This window comes from Dermacentor variabilis, chromosome 9 (assembly GCF_050947875.1).
Source record: "Dermacentor variabilis isolate Ectoservices chromosome 9, ASM5094787v1, whole genome shotgun sequence".
Taxonomy (NCBI): Eukaryota; Metazoa; Arthropoda; class Arachnida; order Ixodida; family Ixodidae; genus Dermacentor; species Dermacentor variabilis.
The window spans coordinates 94,922,058-94,948,929 of record NC_134576.1 but is presented as its reverse complement, the minus strand read 5'-3'; the positions used below and the strand labels follow the sequence as shown (position 1 = coordinate 94,948,929).

At 48.3% G+C, this 26,872-nt stretch overlaps 2 protein-coding genes across 2 annotated transcripts in view; both read left to right on the top strand.

The window, feature by feature from the left end:
• Positions 1 to 977: 977 nt before the first annotated feature.
• On the top strand, positions 978 to 8,476 carry LOC142558098 (ATP-binding cassette sub-family A member 17-like). Its single transcript, XM_075670259.1, has 5 exons — positions 978 to 1,276; positions 4,116 to 4,379; positions 6,056 to 6,359; positions 6,673 to 6,921; positions 8,111 to 8,476. Exons 1-5 carry the CDS (start codon positions 1,025 to 1,027, stop codon positions 8,329 to 8,331), a joined length of 1,290 nt encoding a protein of 429 aa, XP_075526374.1. The 5' UTR covers positions 978 to 1,024; the 3' UTR covers positions 8,332 to 8,476.
• Positions 8,477 to 19,675: 11,199 nt separating this feature from the next.
• Positions 19,676 to 26,872, top strand: part of LOC142558460 (ATP-binding cassette sub-family A member 17-like) — a 44,262-nt gene continuing 37,065 nt past the window's right edge. Inside the window, exons 1-3 of the mRNA XM_075670592.1 lie at positions 19,676 to 19,699; positions 20,994 to 21,166; positions 22,584 to 22,794. Coding sequence (XP_075526707.1) covers positions 19,676 to 19,699; positions 20,994 to 21,166; positions 22,584 to 22,794 — 408 coding nt within the window. The remainder of the gene's footprint in view (positions 19,700 to 20,993; positions 21,167 to 22,583; positions 22,795 to 26,872) is intronic.

The window sequence follows — 26,872 nt, the reverse complement described above, 5'->3', positions numbered from 1 at the left end:
AGATAAGTGAGACGATTAAACTGTCGGTGAAAAAAAAAACAGCAGATATTTATCGAAGCTGACTCGTTGCAAGCACAGGTAATGGTACAATACATGGATAAAGAAAGTAAGATCGAGATCAGATAGAGAAAAAACGCTAGATGGCGATAAATGCTGCAAAAGCTTGAATATCTCAAGCAGGCTTGGCAACCACTTGTCTCCACCCCGTTTCATCATCAGCAGCAGCAGCAGCATCATCAGCCTGACTACGCCCACTGTAGGCCAAAGGCCTCTCCCATACTTCTCCAACTACCCCGGTCATGGGCTAATTAGGGCCATGTTGTCCCTGCAAACTTCCCATCCGCCCACCTAACTTTCTGTCGCCCCCTGCCACGCGTAGTGTAGCAGAAAGTTAGTAGTGGTAGTAGTGGTAGAATGTGTAGCAGGGGGCGGCAGAATGTGTAGTGGTATCATGCCAGGTTCCCCGTTTCAAAGGGGATGTTTGAACTTTATTTTCTTCATTACAGAAAGAGGAAACAAGAGCTAAAGGCCATTTGGCCTGACAGGGGCTCTTGCTCCTAAGCGCGTTCGGCTTACATGATGATTCAATGTACGAGAAAAGCAAATATAATAAGAAACAAGCAAGTACGATGTAGAAAATATAAATAAACAAGATAATGTGTACATTATACAATAACAATGTGAAAAATACATTTATGCTTCAAATTTTGTCTGTGCATTCACATTACAGCGCAGATTAAGGAATACATATATAGTGCATAAAAAATTTATTGCGATAGCATTCTATATCTAAATAATTTGATTGTGTATGAGAATGTCTTTTATACATTGCTTAAAATTAGGCGCATAGAAATCAATTTTTTGCTCAACGATGTTTAGTAGCCTTGGTATTTGATAGTCTATATCCTGACGTCCGTAGTTAGTACGCGTCAATGCAAAAGTCATCGTCGTTAAATCCGAGGCTTCCCACGCAGCCTTGAGCCCCACCACCGGCCTAGATGGCCCCCTGGCCGGGTCGCGGTCCATGCGCGCCGTGCCCCTGCTGTGGTGCCGACAGCTGTACATCATCCTCTGGAAGAACGTGTACGTGAAGCGGATCAGCCGCCACTACCTCACCACGGTGCTCGAGGTGGCGCTCATGGTGACGCTGCTGCTGGGCATCCAGGAGGACTCGGTGGTCCGGGAGCCCATGCTGCGCCGAGGGGACACCGTGTTCGACCCGATCAAGACCGACGCCTTCTGGAACACGCAGAGGGACGTTGCCCACATAGACACGGTGAGCGCTGCACCGGGTGTGCCTTCGCCCTTCTTCGCACTGTCACGTCGGGTGGGGGGTCATATCGATTATTTTGAATGCACCGGCTTCTTGCAAAAAAAAAACACCGTAAGCCCAAAATCTAAGAGCGCCATGTGGACATCTAGGGATCCCTTATGTCCCCAGATAGCACGTGGGACATGCCCCATATTATCCCAATGTCTAGTATAACGTACTTACTGGCATCCTATTTAAAAACCGGTATATTACCGTATACCATATGGAGCATGTCTGAAAAACCGTGTGGTCCCATATATCCCACCGGGGCATCACATGCACGGGGCATGCACTATATGATATACGGCAACTTACGGCATTTGATATGAGGTTCTTATACGTTGATATTGTACATAGGTATTATTGGGTGAAGGCGCATATAATTTTTTTTCGATAGGTTTACCTCGAAGGCGGCGACAATGAGTACTAATGGACCAGAGGTGCTATAATGGACACTGTCAAATTCCGCCATGTTGTTAAATTCCGCCACGTTGGCACTTCGAAAAATTAGGAAGACCGCCGTAGTACCTCAGATCAATCACAATTGACGAGATGGGGAATACGTTAACGCATCGCCATTTGAATATGTCCAGCAAAGCACCCCCCCCCTTTCCCGCCTCCCCACCCTTACCTTTTATGGTCTATAGCCCTGCAACTGACACCCTCTCAGAACACCGACTGCTGATGTTTGTAAACAGTTAGGATGTCCGCATTGTAGGAGTAATGTATGACGGCCATGACAAAGGGTCCTCCGTGCGTTCACTGCAATCGCATCAAAGACAAGTTTAACCGAATGTAATATCCAAATCGACGCCGTTCGGCCTCGCGCTTGTAATACACACTGTTGCCACCAGCCCGTCGACGATCATGATGCTGTGGTTCAGCATTGCCGCTCGTTCGACAAGGACAGATGCGTTACATCGCCCGATCATAAAGGTTGTGTGGCGTGCCTATTAAACAGAAATATGGCGGCGCTTTGCGGCCACTTTTGCTTCCGAAAACACGAAGGTGTTATCAGAACGGGTGACGTGTAATGACTTAAGTTTCGCGGCAACAGCGGTCGTTATCCTCTGGGTAAGTTCAATTCGTGAATAAAATGGAGCCCGTGTTCTAAGGCGAACCGCGCATTCGCTAACAAACCTCCGAGATGACCTGGTGGTAGCATGCACACTTGAATTTAGGAGTCCGTCTCACAAGCGCCTGAAGGTGGCCCAAAGCGTAACGCTGGAGGCGCTGGAGACGCCAAGCGTGTGCTGATACCAGTGTCGCCGCACCTTTTCTCGAGAAAGGTATCTGGACCATTTCGCTCCAAGTCATGTCCAGCTGTCGCAGTGCGGTCAGCCTGGACGTTGCCTTGTATTCCACAGTGGGCTGGTGACCACTGCAGCACGACGCTGGGATGCAGTTCGCAGTTATTGTGAGGAAGTTATTGCATAGACATCTGATGTCCATTACGATTTCCACCGATGTGCCTGACGGCTTCAGGGACTGCCGGGCCACTCTTGAGTCAATGAAGATGGCCCAAGACTCAGCTGTCTGGTCTATGATGTGATTATAAAAGCTGCCCGCAGTGCTGCTAGTTCAGTGGCTGTTGCTGAAGTGCGCTGAGTGAGTGTGCCAGAGATGGTAACCCTCGCTCACGGAATCCACACATCAATGGCATGTGACGTCGACGTCACCAGTGTAATTATGACGGTGAGCCCTGTAGCTGGTGTTGACATGCTAGAGCAATATATGTCAGCGCTGGACCGGGTGTATTTCTTTGCTCTTGAACTCAGGCCCAGAACTGGCAATTGACTACGAAGACATTTTGCACGGTGGCTACGTCGGCATAGATGCTATTTGATAGCGAAACGGGAGCAAGGTCCGAACCACAGGACCGCTGTTTGAAGCAAACAGCCGACCCGGCACTCTGGTAGCAAAATCGCATGTGGACTCGGAGAAAGCACGTGCAAAGTACCTTGTCTTAAGAAATGAGCATTCTCTACACAATTCTGTAGCCAGAAGGCGAGTGTACGTTGTGAATAACGAAATATACTTCTTTCATTCCTTTACCTATTCTATAAAGGCCATTGGCTAAAACTGCCCTGTAAGTCTTCGCCCATACAGTTACACAAGGGCATACATTTTCCTTCCAAAATTACTATACCAGGGAGAATTCTGGCGCTGTGGTTGTTAAATTGTGATGGAAATTACGCGTAGTACATACCTGTTGGTGACTTCAGACCATATCAGCACCATACTGACCTATTACGCTTTTCGCTTTCTAAAATTCCAAATACTTAATACTTTCCTATGCGCAGCGAGGCACCTAGTCTATGTAACACATGCAAAGTCAATGCAACATGTTCCACTTAAAACGTATTTTCCCGCAAGGGATCAGCTTACAATCACAAAGCGGTTCGAAGTCATAAAATACCAAGTTTAGGCCAAACTCATGCACTGCATGCACTTCGTGGCCGATGCTGGTTGAAAAATGCCATGCTTCCAGCTGCCGCGGACACCAGCGCGAAAGTTCCTTCTCGTAATAGAGAGTTTCAGATTAGGGCACGCAAGCGGCTTGGGTACGCCACAACTAGGGGCCACGGTACTGCGCATGCGCAGACCCCTACGTCACGGTAATGCGCATGCGCGGACTCCTACGTCAAGGTCTGCGCATGCGCAGTGCCGTCACCCCTAGTTCTTGCGTACGCAAGCCGCTTGCGTCCCCTAAACTAAAGCTCTCTAATATTCGCGCGATACCGCGTGCGGCTCAAACGGAACTCGTGCAAAGAGTGCCACCGCATCCGCTTGCCCCGCGCAGGTGTATTTCGCGCCGAAGAGCAAGTACCTCTCGGCGCTGACGCGCTCGGCTTTCGCCACGCTCCACGTGAGCAAGGTGGTCGAGGTGCCGACGGAGCAGCAGCTGATCGAGCGCGCCCGCGAAGACGCCAACTACGCCAACGGCACGCTGCCGGCCACCAGCGTGCTCATCTTCTACACCAACCACGTGGGCGCGAACGACACGGTGGTGCCCGTGAGCCTGCACGTGCGCATGTACGCCGGACGCCTGCCGTTCGACCTGCAGGTGGGAGGGCGCCACGTCGCCACTTGCTTGCGCTCGACGACGAGGCGCTGTGCGCGCGATTTTTCGGCCTCGTCTGTATAGCATTGCGCGGTGCTTTATACACGACGTCCTATCCGGTTTGCGCGACATATCTCCTCGAGCTTTCGTACTCTTTTTGACCGGAGCGTCCCTGCTGCTTTGTAGGTACATACTGGCTCCTTCAGCTGGACCGAAATAATGGAACGATATTATTTTAATTCTGTATAGTATGCACGCTTCGTCGGTGGTCCGAGAGACGCTCCGCGCGCGTTATCACCGGAATCGACGGGCATTTAACGGTAATTGGTAAGAACGAGCAAGGATCACGAGCGGTGCATCCTTAAGTTAAGCAATTTTGGCTGCTTTTGGCGGGATGCTTGAGACATGGGAAACACGAGCCCGAACTCCCCGCTAACTGAAATTTTATCTTGAAAATAAAAAGAAAGGGTACTGTTTCTTAAGGGGCTGGCGAAAAGGCAAGAAGAGCAGCTTGCCTGCTAAAGTAAGTCTTCGCCTGACAGACACAGAATGAAGGCGAAAATAAAAATGTAGTAAAGGCATAGAACACAATATCAAGCTGATATTTTTCACGCTTAATTGAATATTCTGAAAGTCATGCGACATGCTAGAAAAGAAAATAGGTAACTGACGAAAATTTCGCCGGGGAACGGCAACCGATCACGGGGTACTGCTAGACCAAAGCAGCAGGTCAGTCGTTTAACTTTAACAGGGTGGCTGGCCGTGGCCGTGGCGGAACAGTACAAAGTCACCAGTGCGAAGCATTGCAAAAGCGACTTTACCACTGTCACCCATTTCACAGACTGATACGTCTTAGCTACGCTGACTTCACAAATCACCTAGTCTTCACGAGGTACGAAGTGAGTGTCACGTTGCAGGGTCCCGTTTCAGGTATCGGCGGAAGGTGACCGCGCGGAACGCGTAATTTACGAGTATCTTCGGTGTGGCACAGACGTTGAAACACGATCGCATATACCGACGCTTTGGACATGAGCTAAATATACCGCGATAATTGACTACCATACATCGACACATTTCGATAGGCGTTTACAACGCAGTAAAAGTGTTTCCCGATTAAAGCGACAACGACCGGTAGTGCCTATGACGTCACAACATAGAAGTCCATCGACATCGTCCTCCGTCTCGGTACCGTCTTTGAGAGACCTAGCAGGCGCGGAAGCTACCAGTAATGAGTCCACAAAATTCGCTCGCCTTCCAAGCAAGTTACGCTGTATAGCGAGTAGTAGGATAGCTATGAATCCAAACAAGAGAGAAGTTGCCAAGAATGTAGATATTTGAAGTGATGAAAAGCGTTCGAACAAGGAACGTCGCTGCGGCCAACATTACTACAAGAGGATTTGACAAAGGAACTGACAAAGACAAATAGCCTTTCTCGAAACTTTGGCTGCCGCAACATTCTTTGTTCAACCACTGCTGATCCCCTAAAGTTATTTAGTGAGTGTGGGGACAGCATTCACAGCTGTTTCATTTTTGAAACGGTGTACCGTAGCGATGTACGTGTGGCTGTCTTTCAAATAACTGTGTGTGTTAAGGTTATGCGCAGCGCAAGTATGCCCTTACGGGATAAACTTCCAACAATCCTTCGCACAACCTTTCACTTGCCTGCTGGCTGCGAGCAGGTCTTATATCAGCAGAGGCTCATATCACAGCCCGAGGGACCCGTGGCCGAGGAACGGTTCCCCGAGATGAACACCATGCTGCCGGTGATGGGGGCCCTGCAGCAGCGCCACCTGGAGTTGCAGGCTGAGCGTTTCGGCTACGAGCACACCGTGGAGCAGCTGACGCTGCAGCGCTTTCCTTTTCCGAGCTACCTCGAATACAAGGACACCAAGAACTACGCGCTGGTGCTCACCCGGTTCTGCATCGGCATGCTCATCCCCTTCTCCTTCTTCGTCGCTCGACTCAGCGACGAGAAGGCGTCCGGTGAGCGCGGCGCGTACCATACGCTCCACCGACTATAAACTGGGATACTCGTAAAAATGCGGAATACGAAAACTACAAGCCCTCCATCCGCCAAGGCAACGTGAACACCGCATTAGCACCGAGAGGATTAATGATGACGTGGTGTTACGGTAGCCTAAATATGAATGCTTAGGATAGGGTTCCGTTGACGCAGCGTATTGGTTTGAAGAATTCTGGCAGAAGAGTTTGTGCATACATAAAATAGATCACTGATGATGACATCTCCTGCTTCGAGTCAAAGGTGACATCTCGTCCGCTTGCTGCTGCGTCGTAGGCATGAAGGAGATGCTTCGGGTGATGGGGCTGAGCGACTGGGTGTACTGGGTGAGCCACTACCTGAGCGGCTTCTTCATGCACCTGATCACCGTCACCCTCATGATGCTCTTCGTGAGCGTCAAGAGGAACGAGGAAGATCGCTCGTTCATCCAGTTCAGCGACCCGTTTCTGCTCTTCACCATTCTCATGTGCTTCTGCAGCAACTGCCAGATGCACGCCATACTGATCTCCATGTTCTTCGCCAGCTGTGAGTGCCCTCTCCCAGCGCTTAACTCTGCCAGTCTGTTTTGCGGTGAAAGCCTTCGCTGTGGCGTAGTGGCTAAGGTATGTCGCTTCTGAGCACGGGGTTCGATCGCAGATTACGGCGGACGCGATAAAAAGCCTCTGTACGGCGATTAAAGAGTGCGCGTCGTAAACTGCGGGTGCGTTTTCAGAGCCCATCAATCCAATTCACGTTTCTCTAAATGACCAACTATCTTTTATTAATTTGTTCTCAAGATAAGAAGCTGCATCCTGACATTTTATATACGCTAGAACGGTTCCTAAGAAGTGTTAGCCGAGCGTGATGCTATTAGCAAAGGCAACCAGCTCGCATCACGCTCAGATCTGAATGAGAAAGTGTTGAAAGTCGATGCCGCTTGTCTGTTCTCCCGAAAACCACCCCTGCATGGTACTTCGGGTCCTGCGGTTTCGCAGCCGCAAGAATTAGTCCCTTTTCGCTGGGGCGCGTTATGTTGGCGAGCGCGTGTGTGTGCGTGTGCTTCAGGGGCGCTTTCAAGCTGCCTAGGCTGTCCTTAAAACGCTAAGCATTTCTTTGCCTAGTCGGAGCCAAGGTTAAACGCGAGGCCGTCAAGAAGCAAGAAGAGAATCTACCAAGGTCAAAGATGCCGACTGGAGGATCGCCACTTAGCGGGAGGGTTGAAATCTGGGCCAGTTGGTACATACTTGAACGAAAAAATCCAGTCAAAAGCACAAAGGACAAGAGGAGAGGTTCACACCACAACGACTGTTCTTTTTTTTTTTTTTTTTTGTCGTTGCGGTGTGAACCTTTCCTCTTGTCCTTTGTGTTTTTGACTGTTTTTTTTTTTTCGTTCAACTTAGCGGGACGCAGACGCGTACTTTCAGAAGCACTTTGCCCAAGACGAACTTGGTACGGCGTGTATCGTCCGCGACCACCTGTCGTTGCCATAGCGCGGCGTCGGATGTCGCGTCCCACGCATGTGGTGGTCCTCGAGCGAGTACTTCCCCGGGAAATGCTTTAGTTAGCTAGGGCTCTGCGCCACTTGCAGGGGGTGGACAAACGCTTCTCATTCACTTGTGTAATCTATCACGGCTGGATTTGCCGTAATCGTTTTATCCCTGAACGCCTTCCAGCGTTTATTCTGGAGAAGTGAAAGTTGACCTGGGACGCCCCCGTGCGCTCTCGCCTTTTGCAGCCCAGTACGCCATCGCCGGAGCCATGCTGTACTGGACTTTCAGTTGCGTGATGCCCTTCCTCACGCTGGAACAGGCTGGCGGCCAAGGCTACTACTATATACAACGCAAGCACAAGCTGTGGACATCAATCTTCCCCGGCATGAGCCTCCACTGGAGCTTCCGCGTCCTGGAGCGCTTCGAGAAGTTCGGTACGACACCGCCAGGAGCAAAGCGCTACTGAGGAGACTAATCGACATGGCGTCCCAGGAATAGTGCCTCGGTTATACATCCAGTTATAGGTGCCACTAATATTGAAAGTCGAAGTAGACCGAGCGCAAGAACAGTGGCTGCAAGGTTATCTTGGCGTACTCATACTGACTATAATAACACGGAAACGAATTACTAGAGTAATTCTTTCATAAAAACAAAAATTTAGTTCTCAAAAGCGGATGTGCGAAAGGCAGTGATCCTGGTGATGGAGAAGAATACTCTGTATTATACAAGGCTAGTAAATAAACGCTGTTGTTCGCTGTACCATGTCGTTATGTCTTTGAGGTGGTGGAGAACGTAACTTCCGCCGTGTGTAACCAAAGGTTGGGCAGTATCAAATAGGGGCCCTAGTTAACGTGCGTGTGCCTCGTGCCTGATAAAATTGCACTTTGTGTTCAGATGGCGATATTCCTACTGTGCCATCTCTCTTTTTACCAACGGGTTGAAAGTTTAGCCACGTTCCCCAGTTTTATCGCCATGTCCGCCATTGCTGCACCTGTTGCACTCCTCTTGCAACGGCTGTAAATGCTTTACATACTACAATTTCTCGAGCAGATGTGGAATTCGCAGTGCTCTGACACCGAAACGGCCAGCCTTAACGTTCTCTTTCTTAAGGTATATTGCTACCGCCCAATCTTTCTGGTATATAAGCGATTTGTGCCCTGCGAATAATCTTCAATTAAGTCACGACTTCCGGCGATATTTTTCGTTTCCCTAACATTAAAGCTCAGCTCGTCAGGCCGTTCCACTTTTTCAGACGCGATTTTCTTCTCTTGATACTGTAATTATGTCACGCCCTTCCCCCTCCCCTCCTTGTACACCACCGTAAACAGCAGCGGAGAATTTAGGTGATACCGTCGTGACTGTTAGGACTGCGCTGCATGAACTATTATGTAATTAAACTTACGGATTCATGTACACTGTAATTAGAAAAAAAACTCAGCCACTTTACAACCACGCCTTATGCAAATCCCTACTGTAAGATCAACAACGCAACAATAACCGCTCCGCGGCTGCATGTTGGCACCGTCGGCAACCAGTAAGACGTTTATATTCCGGTGCCTTTTTAATGCATCTGAGTTAGGAATGTCAAAGTGGAAAAAATAGTATGTGTGAGAGGTATGGGGAGTCGGTTACGTGATAGAGGTAGAGAGAATTACTCTGGCATTTGCCGATAAATCACCGCTGATTTTTTTTTCTTCTAGCGCGCCTTGCACACGCTAAGATTTTGAAACACAAGCGTATACAGAAATTGTCGTTACTTAGCATTACACAAAATACTAGTTTTACTTCAACTTTATAGCGTTAAAGAAATTTAGGCGAGTAGATTTCTACGCTTCTAACGAGTCAAGTGGATCCTTTGATAAAGGCGCGCCTATTTGTCGTGTTTTCAGCTGCTTTCGCGCTGCCCATTTGTGTAATACTTTTAAGACACGATTGTTACGGCGTGTACAATACGCAGTTAAAAAAACGAGTGGATGCGCATATACACTCCACTAGGAAACAAGCACAATGGCGTCTTCGCCATATTCTACATAGGACATTTGCGTCTTCCCAAATGTTTGGGTGTTCTCTCCAAATACATTGTCAAAGGCGGCAGATTGACGAAGCGCGAAGCAACGATAGAAGCAACTCCAGCAAATGAAGCACGCGATGGATCGAGACTCTACCCTTGGTGACAGCAATAAGCCCCTAGAAGGTACGACAGCTATGTATGGTGGGGCCATTTTGAAGAAACAGCTGGAAAGTACAAGGCCGTACGTTTTCACTGAAAAATGTTTTTTGGCCTACCTCTGCTCCGTTCTCGCTCCAAATTTCGCTGAAAAATCACATTGTGTGGTTTGGGTTCCTTAACGTTACTTGCCTGATGGTTAAGAAAAAGAAATGTATAGTTGGCTTCCAAGGTGACGCTATCGTAAATTTCTGTCGCCGCCTTTTGGCAGCTGCCGAAAGCAACCGTATCGGGAGATGTTTTTCGCTTGTTCAGAAGAGCAGGCAAGACGCGAAAACCTTCTGGGAATCGTTAAAACTGAGAGCTCGGCGAGTTTGGTGTGGTTCCATCTTAACGAAAAAGTGCGCGATAAAGACGTAGACGAGAAAGAGAGAAACGACCAACACGGACGCTATACTCGCAACGAGCAGTTTATTTCCATAGAAACAGAATAAATAGAAAACTACACCGAAAACACAACAACCCACCCTCTCAAGTGTGCACGAGAAAACGAAAATAGCATAGACGTAGCAACAGCAAAGCCGGCTAATCAAGAACTGATTTGCACAAATCCCCGAAGGTAAGACACTTCTGCCTGTGACAAAGCTGTCGAGGGTTGACTGATGCATCTGTCACCCTCCGAAAACATGTAAGAGGCTTCTACTATTTCCCTCGTTTGTTTGTTTTTTTTCGCACTATGCCGGTACAAAATCTCGGTTTTATCAAAAACGGTCTGACGCAACCTTAAGCGGCAATGAACCGCCAAATGTGAACCAATGTCATTCTTTCCTTTGATCGCATGTTTTCCTGGATCCTTATATTTAAACCTAGATTTGTTCGCCCTAAACCTTTCCGCAAGAGCACGGTATTTTATAAACAACTTGAATTTTGCAATCCACGTACTTCGTCTTATGATTGGCAGTGCTTTGATGAGCAGGGCTTCGCCTTTCGGACGAAACTGCGATTTTTTTCTTAAATAACCAGGTGGTGGGTAGCTGTGCCAAGCGTTGCATTAAACGATCCCGATCGTAAAATGCAATCTTTCTGTGAAATTCGAGCAAGTACAAAGCAGCGGTAAGCGCCAGGCCTTTTTTTCTACACAATTTCCAGCGAAAAGCGCACGTCTCTCTATATAAGAAACTATATGTATAGCATCAGCATAGAATCGGGTGCGTAATCGAGAGAAGATACCTGCTCTCGTAGCATCTCGCGCGAGCAATCGGCCACACGCTTGCGTCTCCGCTCACAGTCCCCGACGGGGCAAACTGGAGCAACTTCTACGACCGTGCCGCAACGCCTGACAACATCACGTTGGCCGAGCTCTTGTTCGTGGGCCTCATGTGTGACTGCACCATCATCTTCCTGGTGTGGTACTTGGACAACGCTCTGCACGTGGGCCCCGGCATCTCAAAGCCGTATCTATTTCCCTTTCAGGTAATCTCGATTCGTCGGTGCGATAGCAGCATCGTTCACCGTACGAGGAAGTGACCCTTTTTAACGCGATAGCGTTAAGGAGCTCGTGTCGCAGAAAAGCCGGTGTCGTCGGCGTCGGCGTCGGCGTCCGCGGCGTTGGCCGTGAGCGATAAATCAAGGCAGGCACTTCATAAATAAAAAGCAACTTCCAAGATGGGCTGGGTGGGAATCGAACCAGGGTCTCCGGAGTGTGAGACGGAGACGTTACCACTGAGCCACGAGTTCGATGCTTCAAAGCGGTACAAAAGCGCCTCTAGTGAACGCGGTGTTGCCTTAGAAACGAGCTGTTTCTAAGGCTCAGGCGTGCGTCGCTTGCTCAGGCGCACATTTCGTTGTCGCGCCGAACGCTGCGTTGCTCGACGCTCACCGCGTCCGATGCGGGGCGCGTAGTCGCTGCGCCGTAGCCCATTGTCTTACACCCCTTGGCGGGTCGACGGGAACGCTGTCGCGTTCCACTCTTGAAGGCGAAGCTTAAGCGTCCTCCAATTTTTCTCCGTTCAGCCATAAGCGGCCCGATATTTCACGTTTTCGTTTATTGCACGCTTCGGTTTCAACCTCTGGGCAAATTGAAAACGTGGGAGAAGCGAAACCGCAGTGAACGCTAACGGGGAACTGCAGGATGGTCGCTGAGCGCAGAATTGGCACAGCTGGCAACGTTCGGATATACAACGTTTGATGGGCCACCAACCAGTAGCTGCTGAAGCTTGCCCTCGTAGTAATAAATTTGGGCATCTGTAGGTTTCCTATAGATTTATTTTATGCATGCAATATTGGAGACTGTCTACAGTGTTTCAAGATTCAAGAAACTCGTCCGAAGTTTCTTAAAGATAGGGAAGGAGCAGTAATTGAGCGATATTCATTACTTTCCCTACAGAGGTACGTAATATATAGAAGCACTCGAGGTAGGACTTAGAGGTAATTATGAAAATATAACCAACAAGCTTTCTAACTTAAGAAGTCAGGCGATTTATCGTTCATCATCCTAGGAGTTGATTACTACTTCCGGGAAGGCACAATGCTTAAGCTGCCTGTTTTTTTAGAATAATTACATCCCACAAATTTCACTCAAAACTTAAGTGCCGAAGAGCACAACTGCCATGCCTTGAGCAGATGTCCATGAGTGAAGTTTCCACCTTTCACCATCGGCATGCATGAAGCGAGCAAGATCCCGCTTGCAAATGTAAGCTCGCTTCGTGGTAGCCAGATGGTCAGGCGTAAACATTAGAATAGAAAGCAGAATATAGCTGAATAATTTACAATAGGTAGGAATAAGTCGTCCGGGACTTTCAATTAAACTGTAATTTAATTTTCATAATAACTTGACTGAATATTCCTTAGAATTATTTTACTATATCTCCTTCTGGTGGCGAAATAAGTTATAAGGAAATCGCTTCATCGCTTCTTTACTATACTGCAGAAATTTCAAATGCATTATGTTTTTTTTTCAAATACCCTGTATGAATAAAAGTCATATGGTCGACTAGGGGCGAACGAACTTCCAAGCAGGTTGTTTTCAGTAATCTGGTAGATATAGTGCGCACTCTGCAAGGTCATTAGTTCGTAAGCTGTCATTAAAACAAATCGTCTACATCCTTTCTGGTGACCGTCTACATAGGCACTAAATAGGTTTTTGGGCGCGGAGAAAGCCTGCAGCCAAAGTTGAAAGCCAGAAAGTATCCAAGTTAAAGGCAGACCTTGGTAACCGGCACATAATGACATGAAGAGATGAGCGTCTGCCATGCAGCGCGTTTAGAAGCAAACTTTCCCGCATTTACATATATGTTTCCTGTGGCATGCAATTAACGGTTCACTGTCAGCACATTGGCGGCCACGTGACCAGCACCTACTGCAGAAACGCTTATTCAAGAAGATTTCAGTTCGCAAGCGAATTTACCTACCGAACTAACAAGTTTATGAGCTTGCTTACCTACTTAGGAATATACCAACTTTAAATAAATTTTTAAATTATGGCGTTTTAAGTGCCAAAACCACTTTCTGGTTATGAGGCACGCCGTAGTGGGGGACTCCGGAAATTTCGACCACCCGGGGTACTTTAACGTGCACCTAAATCTAAGTACGCGGGTGTTTTCGCATTTCGCCCCCATTGAAATGCGGCCGCCGTGGCCGGGATTCGATCCCGCGACCTCGTGCTTAGCAGCCCAACACCACAGCCACTAAGCAACCACGGCAGGTAAATATACCAACTCTATTCACACTTGCGCAATCTCTGTGCTATGGTCTGCACCCCATGTACTGAATGCCAGAGTCAATTTCGGGTAAGGACACCGCGAAGTAACCGCTACCGATGGAACTTGTTTCGGTTCTGAAATATCTCGTAACGAAAACGTTTCATCTGTATTCAATCTATAAGGGCAGTCCAGCCTATAACCTACTGTAGACCTCGTTATAAATGTTTCACTCTGTAGTACAGTGGCTAATTAGGCCTGCTATATAACGGAGCCGTTGGCGATGTACATAGTTGACGAAAATGCGCTTCGAAATATTCTACGAATGTTGAAAGTTGGAACCGGTAAGCACGAGTACAGCCAGTTGCGTATCGCCCCATCACGCACGCTCAGAGCACCTACTGGATTCCGAGGATGTCTAACCTGCGAGCGCCAGCCAAGTCGGGCGACGATCAGGCGAACTTCGAGCCAGAGCCGATGAACCAGCTGGTCGCCATCGAAATCATCAACGCCAGCAAGGTAAGTGCGAATACGGACCGGAGCAGCCTTTCGCTTATTCCGTATCTCCAAATCAAAATTTCGAACCTAGTTAGCCAGATGCGAGACAGCAGGCAGGCCACCCACTTGTCGAAGCAGGCAGAAAATGCCGAAATATCTTGCACGTCAGGCTCCAGTCCCCCGTTTCCTGAGTTGGTGCTTTTCGCCACATGGGACTGGCATGCCCTGCACGTTTATGTAATAGTGTCACGCCGGAGGGAGGTTATATCATCGGGCCACCACAACTAAAGCAATTTTAATTGCCGAAGCTCAACCTAATCGCTCATAGCGAAGCGCCCCGTGGTTCCACACTTCAAAAATACATTTGACAGCCCTCTTCTCTCTAATGCAGCGATGCTTCTGCCGCCTCTAGCTTGACCTCGCGCCGAATCCCAGTTTGAGGCGCCTTAAGGACAAATGTTTCTCTTCTGCCAGGGCCAATTCTCTGGCGAAACTTTTCTCCTGAGAAACTTTTTTTTTCGTCCGGATGAAGAGATTTTAGTCGCCCGCAAGTCTGAAATATATTTCTCTTCATACGTATCTTTCTACGGGGGAAGAAAATGTGCGAATAAAAATCCTTTTTTTTTCAATAGTCGCCCCAAATCGCTCACAGCTGAGTTGCTAAGACGCAAGAGTGCTTCAAAAATTGTTCACGGGGCGCCTCTCGCAACAAACTAGCTTGCCAGACATTAGTTCGTCCACAACTCGAGTTCGCATTGCCAGTCTAGTCAAGGTCATCAACCTAATTGATTCTGCAGAATCCGTACAAAACTAAGCAGCGTGTTTTAACGCCATGTATTGTTATAATCGCTCTAGTGGGACTAACGGAAGATGCTGCTTCTCCCTTTCGTCATTCCAAGCGCGATGAGAGAGAGTCTCTGTTGGTTTATTCAATTCAACAGTTTACTACACACATCGAAGTATTGTACATTACAGTAGCACAGCCTCATCGTACGCCAAGCCGGCTGCATGATCAACAAAGTTGTTGCGCGCCTGTTGGGCCTTGCTCAAGCATTCGTGTGTCCGCGCTGCCAAAAGCAATCAATCACTGGAATTCTCTCCCTGACAGCACTGTTAACGTCCGCGAGCATGTTGCTTTTAGAAAGGCAATATATCAACCTCGCGGGAAAGTACCTGGTACTGGTTATGCTGGGAGAATGCCAGCAAATTTGAAAGTAGAAAAAGTCGAGAAGCAGGCATAGACAGAGCGACAGGAAGGTGGCTGGATCAACAACTGAACTTCCTTCATGAAAACGACGTCCCCCACGTGGTACTGACTGATGATACCAAGTTTATTACAAGATATTCACATTTTCACTCTGGTATCGCAACTTTTTCTGCGCAATTATAACTGCAATAGCTACTAATGCTTCGTTCTTAATTTAGCATTTCTGTAATGCGTGTCGTTGCTCTATATATATGTTAATAATTTTCGATCCACCAGCACTCACTACTCGAATTAAGAGAACGCGAGAAACGAATAATTAAATAGATAAATCATCTTGCAAATCCGTGAGCGCCATAGGGTTGTCATTCTCCTAACAAGGAAATTCGATTCGCGAAACCTACACAACGGTAAGAAAGGACTGCGTTTCCCTTTGGTGTGTCCGATCTTAAGCTTTAAATCCTTTATGAAAAATCGATCAACTGGTCGCTCTCGACGTTGTTGTAGTTTTTCGCTTTCGTTACAGTTTTCGTCCTTGAGCGCCAGCAGTAGGTGGAAGGGACCTACGATGAGGGCGAACGCTTCTGAACAGTGGTCGGACAAGGGCCTGTCTCTGGAGCCGACGTTTCGGCGAGAAGACTTGTTTTCGTCGAAATCTTCACTCCGCAAGCATCGCCTCGTTCGCACACAGTTTACCCTGTCGTCTCCGTTTGACTGCGAACGTCTTTGTTGTTCCTTCGTTCACATTGAAGCTTTCTACTCCAACCAAACCTAGCGTTAACTGCGATTTGCTAATACCTTAAGGCCCTCTAACCCGCCTCCCCCCACTACTCCGCTCCCCTTCGTATTCATTATTTAACCGACCATATGTTAGCAATGAATCAGGAGCAAGAAAAAAAAACTGGGCGGGGAGCATTGCAAACCTTCTTACTTGTGCTGTTCTCTGTCTTATCTGTCTCTTACTTTTTGCGCTGTTTTGGTTGCTTGACATGAACCAACTTGCCAACAAGCCTTGGTAGGCATGTTAAGTGTCATTCGCATCACGTGGCTAGCCGATAGCATCTGCAGAAGTTTTCGCCTTCGTTCGTGAGCGCTAAGCATAGACAGCTTTCCAAAATCATGCGTTATCCTTCCAGGCCCTTCGGACTCTTTAGGACTAAGGCCGTTCACTCGTCGAAAAACAGTTGCTTTAATCATAATGACACTGTTTTGAGATTGTTCCTATATCTGTACGCTTGTCAGGATCATTCAGCTGTCCCATGCTTCTGTCATTGTTGTGCCTGCAGGACTACGATGGTGTGGTGGCCGTGCAAGATGTCTCCATGCGCGTCTTCGAGAACCAGATCACCGTGCTTCTCGGACACAACGGCGCAGGGAAAACAACTCTGCTCAACATGATCACCGGTGAGACAAATGACACTTGTTGGTCACATAGCCGACTCGACAGCCTTGGAATGCAGCCGCAAATACTCTGTTGTCCGACTCGATAGAATGCTGGGACACACCGTGCTGTGGCAGGCACGGTGACACACGAAGTTGGTACGAAAAGTGACGAATAGTGGATCAGTAGTGCCCGAGACGCACGGAATGAAAGTAAGCGGAGCTTGAAAAGGGCCTAGCTGGTGTAGCTTCTTTGTTGCATTGTGCTGTGGCAGACACGTCGACGCACGAAGTTAGTAGAAAACAAGGAACACGCGGCGAGGGAACACAAGACTCGTATGTTCCTTGTCTTTATTGCAATAGCAATTATTATGGACACTCCAGAAGCATTTTCGCTGTCGACGTTGACGTCGCCAAAGCCGTGATGTTCAATATAATACAGTACAAGTGCGATAACATCGCTGCAGTTTGCTGTGGGTGGGAGTAAAAGCGCGCGAGTGTGAGCCGAAAAGGATGGAGGCTTGATCTATCGGGCGAGGGAGAAATGCGGGGAGGAAGCGCGCCGTCTTTTATCGCGCGCAAGGCAACAGCGGCGACGGGAGGGGAGGAGGCGTACTACTACGGCGGCGTCTGCGTATGGCATGGCTGAGCGTAGTCGCGTGGTCTCTAGCTTGAAAGCCATGTACGGTGGGTATAGAATCTAGGCCCACCGAGGGCTGGTGGCTTCGCTTGCTACGGGTTGAACCGAGTAACAGCTCGAAAGGCAACTCACTCGCTGCTGCTTCCGCGATTCCTCACGCCATCGTTTTGACAATGCTCTTATTTTTTTATACAGCCGATAGAGCTACTATTCTTAGTACTGCTGTCTAATAATTTGCTGTCGCTATCGATGTTTTGCCTTTTGGGCATGACTGCGGCATTCTTTTAATAACTTTGTATGTCACTATGACTGTCATAGAGCAACAGAACGATGAAGCTTGTGTGCTTTCTTTTTCAGGACTGATGACGACAAAAATGAGTCAACAAAATTTGTCGCTGGGCTAGTTAGTTCATACTTGTTGGTTTATACTATGTCTATCCTCTGTCCCGTCTTGGAATTGCGCTTACCAGCATTCAGCTGTTAAAAAACAGTCACTTGACCACTCTAAACAAGCTTGATTCACGACGTCGGCCGTCTTCCCGTGAATCTCGTTTGCCCCAACATTTTAGAATATAGGGCTGTAAGCTACGGCACGTCCAGTGCCACATGACACTCAGAGATGTGCGTGCTTCTCGTCCAGGCTTCTTGGACTCAAGCTCTGGCGTCGTGCTCGTGGGTGGTTACGACGTGAAGACCTGCACAAGAGATGCGCGCGACAGTATCGGATACTGCGCGCAGTACAACATCCTCATCGACGACCTGAGCGTCGAGGAACATCTGATGTACTTCGCTATCGTACGGAACTTTCTGTTTCCTTGCTTTCTAGCGATGCTGAAAGTAGTATATCGCAACATTGTGATCTCTTTATTTCGTTATTTAGCCTTTCATGGACCGAATTTGTTTGCTGTGCACCATTAGAACTCTAGTTAGAAATACCTTGGCGCAATGTTACAATGGCGAGCATTAGTGTCACACGAATTGCTAGTTCTTGGACAAATTTATACGTGCGCAAAGAAAAACTGCAGTCCGCGTCTGTCGCGAAGAAATGCATTTATGTCCGCACATTTTCGCACTTTATACAAATCTCTGAATTGGTAGGCTAGCCATCGCTCATCTCACGGCAGCCCGTAAAATAGTACTGCAGGAATGACGGCACCAGTTGCTATGCGCAAATGGACCCAAAGAGTGAGTGAGTAAAGACTTTATTTGAAAACAAGGTATTGACGGATGATCTTGTTGTTAGGCAGCCACGAGCCCCTGGGCCCGGACGGCTTCTTCAGCTCTCTCGATGACCTTGGCCTGCAGGTCAGGGTCGGAGCTGAGCAACGCGGCCTCCCACTGCTCAGTATTATTCATTTCGTGATTTGTGTGATTTTCGGCTGGGCACGACCACATAATATGGAATAAATCCGCTTTTTGCTTAGGGGGGGGGGGGGGGGGCTTACATGTATTAGGGTATTGGTCCGGGTAGTAGTAGTGATAGGCTACGGGGTTGGGGTAGGTGTTCGTCTGAAGTCGTCTCCAAGCTACTTATTGTCGCTTGTTAAGCAATTTGTGTGCTGGCGGGTACGCTGCCCTGGCTAACCTGTAGTGCTGAGTTATTTCCCGGTAACTGACCATGCGATCCCTCTCTGACTGATCCTAGCGTGAGCCGTCCGGGTGCTCGGTTGGCGAGTCCTCGAGCGGCGGTGTGGGTGGCATCGTTGCCGGGTAGGGAGGAGTGTGCTGGTGCCCAAATGATCTGGACTGGTCGTGGGTGTTGGTTGGTGTCTACTATGTGTTTTACGGGAGCCGGGACCCGACCTTTCGCAAAATTGCGTACTGCTGCTGTGGAATCGCTAATAATGTAATGGCAATGTTTGGAGGCTATTGCCAGAGCGATAGCCGCCTCTTCCGCATTTTCGGAGCTTCTGGTGCGAATTGAACCACCAGCGCGTATTTGACCTGAGGAGTCCACCACTGCAAGGGACATACAGTTGCGTTCTATGTATTCTGCTGCGTCGGCAAAGAAATTTGTTTTGCTTTTGTTTACGTCACCCATGCCTATAACTTCGATCATTTGCCATTGTCACCGCCTTCTTTCGCATCCAGATCAAAGGCGTTCGTCTAGAGAAGGCGCGCAGCGAGGTGTTCAACCTCCTGCATGACGTGGCCCTAATAGACCACCGCGCCACGCTCGCCGTAGACCTGTCACTGGGGCAACAACGACGGCTTTGCACGGCGATGGCTATCATAGCCACGCCGAAGGTGAGCTCGCTAAGAGGACGTCGACGTACGACGAAGCCAAGTAAGGTATAGAGCAAACAAATGGGCCCGTAATCGCAAAAAGTCAGTTTCTTCCTACAGGCGAAATATTAATTGCGTTAGCGAATTATTGGACAGCTGTACGGAGTTACTAGTTTTATCGGCTGCGTAAACTGCTGTAGACGTTCGTTTACTAACTAAATTAAACAGCACCTTGTCACACGCACACAGGCAAAAGATGAACACGTGTCAGTCGATGACTGCAGACACTAGCTGTCAGAACGCTGACAGCTAGTGAGGAAAAGCGGCAGCAGTGGCGAGCGAATTCCCCTTCGTGCTGCCTCTAGCTTCAAAAAGAACTAGAAGCGCGAGACCACAGTGCACATGAAGCCGTAAGCCATGACCGGTCGGCTAGCCTTCAAATCCAGCGTAGATGGCCTCCAAGATAGGATGCGAGTGGCCGCGCTCAGCCGCCGCAGCTGGAGTAAAAAGAGGAGATAAAAACCTGCCCCTCCCACCCTCGCTCTCCTTCCTCCCTTGCGGGCGCTAGAAGACGCCACCGCGTCAAGCCACCGTACTTCTCGGCTTCTCGTAAGCTTTCGCTAGAACCTGCAGCATAAGGTGCGCGGCCGCGATGTATGGACTTTATGCCAGAACATCATGGCGAAGTAGACGTCGACGGCGACGAAGATGGCGCAAATTTAGCTTGAGCGTCATCTAACTGCTATCGCAATAAAGAAAACTGTCACACCGGAAATGACATTAAGGAACAATTCCGGCGAATCCTGATAGACGGACGGCCACTGGCAAATTCAGCTTAGGAAAAAAAAAAAGCCTTGCGAATTGGGTTCCGGCTTTATATTTAAATTCTGAGGTATTGCGTGCACGAACCACGATATTATTACGAGGCAGGCCGTACTATGGTACGGCGGATTAATTTAGACCAGCCGGCGTTCTTTGAGGTGCAACTAAATCTAACTACATAATCGTTTTCTTGCACTTCGCCCCCATCTATACATCTGGCCACCACGGCCGGAATATGGGACCCGCGACTTCGAGCTCAGCAGAGCAACGCCATAGCCCCCTAAGCTGCACAGCGGCGGGTTATCTATTCATTTAGTTTCCTCGTCTTTACCAGCACACCGTCTTCTCCCGTTTATCTTGGGAGAACGCTGCCTTTCCGACCGTCCGATGCATGCGAAGTAGACGAGAGAGCTGTCCCTTAAATCGATTAGTTTAGTGCATGACTGAGCCACGGCGAGCGTTGCGCCACCTTTCCCCGCGTTTATCCGTTCAGGTGATCATACTCGACGAGCCGACGGCAAACATGGACCCGGACGGCCGCCGCGAGATGTGGGAACTGCTGCTCAAGGTGCGCCGATCCTGCTCCATCTTCCTCACCACTCAGCACCTGGACGAAGCGGACGTTCTCGGCGATCGAATCGTCATCATGGCCAACGGACAGATCAGGTGCGAGCTCGCGTTGACGCGAGTCTCCTACGAAAATTACTCGACGCACATCGGGGCTAGACCCGAGGCTCGAAGGCGCAAGGAGGGACAGGTTCGCGACAAGAAACGACGAGGCCAGTAAAGGAGTTCTGCGGTAATTGTTAAATTCAGGAGAAAGCGACTTGATTTAAAACGTTAATCGGCCAGCAAATTATTCATATAAATAGCGAGCTTTGTTTTGTTTAATAATGTTGACGTTTGGGCAATTTTTACGAATGTGACAGCTTCAAACGATTGAGATTTCTTCAGCACAGACACAATGTGTTGACGATATTATGAACGATGTACCTACCTATCTTGCATATAATCAACGCAGCATGCGCAGGCTTGACCTAAAGGCAACGTCGACTGATATGCAAAGTCTTTCCCAAAAATCTCAAAGCCAATGCCGTCCTGTGCAAAATTTAGGCCACGCCTTGTTCTGAGGTCCATTGTGTATGTAGATGCGACTGTAGAGGACCGATCAACCGACCGATTCATTCATTCCTTCATCTGGTAGGCTCAACTTAGAGCAATGCAACGCCACCCGCCGTGGTTGCTCAGTGGCTATGGTGTTGGGCTGCTGAGCACGAGGTCGCGGGATCAAATCCCGGCCACGGCAGCCGCATTTCGATGGGGGCGAAATGCGAAAACACCCGTATGCTTAGATTTAGGTGCACGTTAAAGAAACCCAGGTGGTCAAAATTTCCGGAGTCCTCTACTACGGCGTGCCTCATAATCAGAAAGTGGTTTTGGCACGTAAAATCCCAAATAATATTATTAGCAATGCAACGCCCATTACAGTCGGTCTTAAACAAACTTGCGCAGTAAGAAGCATTCCATGTCCCACGAATAACACGGTACAAACAACAAAAAAAAACCAATCACGTTGTATTAGTCTATAAGGCATCAGTATGCGCCATGTAATGCTTCATACTTACGTCGAAATATATAACATAATTATCAATGTAGCGCGTCGCAGCTTTGCACCTATTTACTATGGAGCGAGTGGAGTTACACGTATCTGCGGGCAGTGGCTACAGCGCAACACATGCGCTCGCAAACGATACGTAGCACATGGCATACTGGTGGCACTATGTTGCACAAAGAATGCCCAATTTGACGTACCTTGATGCCCACAACATTGAACGAAACTTCCTGCCCACAATATGCAAAGTATACTTCTGTAGAAAGCGCTGTATATCAAAGACAAGTGCACTGCTAACGCGTAGGGAGAGAATGCTATGACAGCACTGCCTCCGTAGCTTTCGCCGCGTCGCCTCCTAAGTATCAGACAGAGGATAGCGTTAAAACGTTCAGTGTGTAACATTACTGAGCCCAGGAGTGACGAACATCGACGATAGCGCGTCATGTCGTCGATTTTGGCCACGTCACGCAGGTGCGGAGGCTCGCCGACTTTCTTGAAGCACCGATATGGTGCGGGCTACCACATGAAAATCAACAAGCTTCAGAAGTGCAACGTACCAGCGATCGAGGACTTGTTGCACAAGTACGCGCCCAAGGCTAAGCTGCAGAGCAACTCGGACAACGAGGCAGTCTTCATCTTGGGGCAGATCATCGCGACGCGGAAGATCGTCAGCATGTTCAAGGTACACGCTCGGGGCACATTCGCGCCTGTCCACATAAAGCCCCACCCCACGTGCTGTCAAGTGGTCAGGTGATACAACACAGACAGTAGAGTGTTTGTTTTTGTTGCGATAGCAATTGTACGGGCAGTCGAAGTGTGTTCGCGCCGTCGCCGTGCTGATCCGAGTGCGACGGTACTTGAGTGGCCCGCAAGTTAAACGTACCTGGTAGCGAAGCTTCCATAGAAGCACATACGTTCAAAACATGGCGGTTCATCGGCGGTTAATGGGGCGTAGCGTCATCTGTGGAATGAGGAATACTTCTGGTAGAAGAAATAATAATGTGGCGCCATGTTCGTTAAAAACAGAAGTGACGTCATTTTGTTTTCAAAGGGCCGAAATTTGTTATGGTGGCCTGCCATTAGAGCTGTATGTTCAAATGCCCCGCCAGTCCGCTTGATGGGCGTTTCGAGCTTTCAGCGCGGAAAGTGATGCAGGAAAAGCTCAGCCACACGCGTATCGAAATCGGGCCCCTGCACAGAACATACTTTCTTTGAGGACCGACGAAAGCTTTAGGTGTAGAGTGCTGGTCTTATCGTCGGACACTAAGCCCGACGTGAACAATTATCTCGCGGTCGTAACCCACTGCTTTTGACTGAACAGGTTAAGAAACAGTGAAGCTACCCGCATCACCAAACCCAGACAAACATCGCCAAGTAAAACAGCATGATCTGTGAAGAGGGCGTTTTTTAACAGGTGAACTTTGCGATCGCGCCTTTCTGTACACTTCAAGAACTTCATTGCATTGCAAGTGATAGCAGCATCAACGCTCCCTCTTATGATGGACGCTGAAAAAGTATACTTACGGATATTGATAAAATAAGAGTTGTCTTTCCTTTACTCGTCGCGCATATATAAAGTTTATTTAGAATTTTATTTTCGTTGAATGAATCGAACTGTCTCGCTTTAATTAAAAAACGCTTTCTTTTTTCTCGATATTTGCACACTCCAAACATTGTCACGCTTCAATCGCTGCTCCCTTAAGCACCCTTCCTGATGTCGGTGACAATTTCTTCTGAACCGCGTTTGGCCCGAAGCTTCGCGAACTATTTGGATCGACCTTGTGGCCCGCGCGCAGTAAGCTGGAGTTCACATGATCTGCTGCGTAGGTACAAAAGTCGCGAGGACAAGCCCAGAAAGCCAGCACCTTAATTTACGCTATCTTCCCGCGCTCCAAGTTGCGGAAGTCAGGATATCTGGCGAGTTTCGGAGGTGTGGCACATCTGAAATACCGAATCGAACGGCAGTACCGAACATTCACTTCGGTGCAAGCACGAGTGTCCACCTCTGTCGGTGTTTGTCATCAAGTACAGTTTTCGACTATAAGTGCCTGCGATCATCGAGTGAACTCTGCTCATGTCCATGGCTAATAACACCAGCACCAATACCAACTTGCCCAGTTGGGCGCCCAATACACATGAACATGACGCTTTAGTAAGCGGTGGTTTTTATACTGCCAATAAATATATACGCGCCTCAAATCGCGTAAAAGTTCAATATCGCCACCAGTGGTTCGCCTTCGAGATGAAACTGCGGCATTATTTTTTATTCTGGAATGACAGGTCTATAGATCGGCAAGCGAACAGCTACACGCCCCCGCAAAGAATTTCAGCGCGATTAGCACTCTTTGGTAACCTCTCGCAGTCTGCGTATACATGTATGTATGTATGTATGTATGTATGTATGTATGTATGTATGTATGTATGTATGTATGTATGTATGTATGTATGTATGTATGTATGTATGTATGTATGTATGTATGTATGTATGTATGTATGTATGTATGTATGTATGTGTGTGTGTGTGTGTGTGTATGTATGTATGTATTTATGTATGTATGTATGTATGTATGTATGTATGTATGTATGTCTTGGGCTAACATCTTTCCCGCGTGCTTGGGTCGCTGCGTAGTCTGTGGTCTAACGGGTCGGTCATCATGCTCTGTGCTGATGGAATTAGGTTCGCAGCCAACCGTTGAACCTACCGAAGAGCATGAGGCACCGGATGCGTGCCTCCCTTCAATGAAGCTCTGATCCTTCACGCAAACTTTGGTCACTGGGTAGTGTGTGCAACTCGGTATGCGTGAATTTCAATGAAGTTCTACCGACCCCACGGAACTTGGGTCCCTGAGCGTGTGCTGCTCTTGAATGATCCTCTTTCACGCCAACTGTGGACAGACACTGGTCATTTTGGCACTCTTCAATGTAAAATTGGAACTTCTAATTTTTTTTCCCGTGCCGTGAGGAATCCAACCCGCGTCGTGGATATCCAGGCAATCCTGTACATATTCACACACGCTGAGTTCGAGGCGGCACTGCTAGGTGGCGCAGCGTGTCCGCGGTGACGCGCTTAGGGGGGAGGCCAGCTGCACGCGCGCCTCGTACGGGACGCGTTTCGGCGGTGGCGCGGGACAGTGCGTCGCCACATCGCTTCAGTGCTAATCGCATTAACGTAGACTTTTCATCGGGAGGAGGCCTTCGCGAGAATTCTTTTTTTTTACTTGGAAATGAACTTTCTTTATTAGTGTTTGTTAATTAGTCTGAATAGCGAAAGTTTTTGAGTCTCTTGTTCGAAGAACCAAGTGTCTGCTGTCTCGACAGTAGATAATTAAATTCGCGGTGCGTCCTCTTTCTGTTTTGCTGTATTCATCTGTGTTAACTGCAGCATCTCATTTACCCAAAAGAACCAGATATATAGACTCCCTTCTTAAGTTATTGACTACAATTAACGCACGTTAGCGAGGAAGGGGACATCCAAATGTTTATTTTAACAGAAACCACATGGCTGATGAAAACGATGCCGAAAGTTCTACGCCCGGCTACAGCGGCCTCATTGTTCAGCGATCAATTGCCCAGTAATGCCTATGCTCACGTTAGACAACCTCAGGCGGTGGCAATCGAATATTAGGTTTTTTTATTAATGCGATTAGCATTCTTCGGGAACTTCAAGTTTTCTTTGTACGCCTGTCCTCGGTTAACGTCCTTGACGCCAACTTGGGTCACTGCTAATCGCATTAATGTCTACCAGTCATACTGAAATGGTTTCTGTGGGAATTTTTATATATTACGGCACCAACAACGCTGTCAGTTGCCTTTTCATGTAGCCATTTCGGTCACAAGGTCGTATACTAACGTCATCACAATGTAAAAGTCTTCGTAGCATCTTCGTGAGGAAGACGTGTTTCTCGTCAAATGAGGATGTTACATGGTATAGACGGACCTATAGCACTTACACCACTGGGCCGGAAAAGAAAAACGCGCCGATTGTACCGTGACCTGCACGCAATGAAAGGCACGGCAAACCTCCATGCGGGAAAATTTGCTAGGCTTCATGCAGTACCGCAACGGGAGCAAGAAAGAGTGTTCAAAAATAAATTTTGGTATGCATCTTTTCTTCTTCAGCCCGATTCATCATTTTCAGCAGTTCTTTAACGCAATACAGGTGACCGTGCGTGGTAACTCTGGTGCTGGTGTGTACAGCATGTGCAAGGCACGTGGTTCATACAGCGTCGACGGGATCGCCAGTGCATCGTCTCGCCTAAACTTCGTCCTTCAGACTTCAAACGGCTTTGCGGCATCGCAAATCGATTATTTTCAACAAAGTATTTGCGTGTTAAATGCAACATTTCGCGACGATTACGAATGCGCACACCGAGTTAGATGTCCTCGCTTTGAAAAAAAGCTACAATTCCTTGAGAAACTGAGAAAGATCAAGCGAAACAAACGTCGCGAGAACGCCTGAAGCCACAAGAACAACGAGCAGGCAAATCCACGTATACTAACCAACATCCCCGTGGTTGCCGAGTGATCACAGTGCTAGCGTTCCCTCGAGCAATTCTTGCAGTGCAGCGGTGATGTGTTCAACGCTCGCCCTCACCCTGATTCGCACCCGCCGGTACCCGAATTGCAAAAGCTACTGGCACTTTAGCTATGTGTTCATTTTCTCGTGATATGCTTTGGCGTCCTGTTCACGCTATGCACTGATAATCCAATACGGCACACGATAAAGCTCGCGTTCCAACTGTAACCTCCTCAATCACGGC

Excerpts from the sequence above, each read along its gene's own strand:
- LOC142558098 (XM_075670259.1), top strand. The coding sequence starts at position 1,025 with ATGCGCGCCGTGCCCCTGCTGTGGTGCCGACAGCTGTACATCATCCTC. Across the intron at positions 6,360-6,672 it reads CAGCGACGAGAAGGCGTCCG|GCATGAAGGAGATGCTTCGG; the intron begins GTGAGCGCGGCG and ends GCTGCGTCGTAG. Across the intron at positions 6,922-8,110 it reads CTCCATGTTCTTCGCCAGCT|CCCAGTACGCCATCGCCGGA; the intron begins GTGAGTGCCCTC and ends CGCCTTTTGCAG.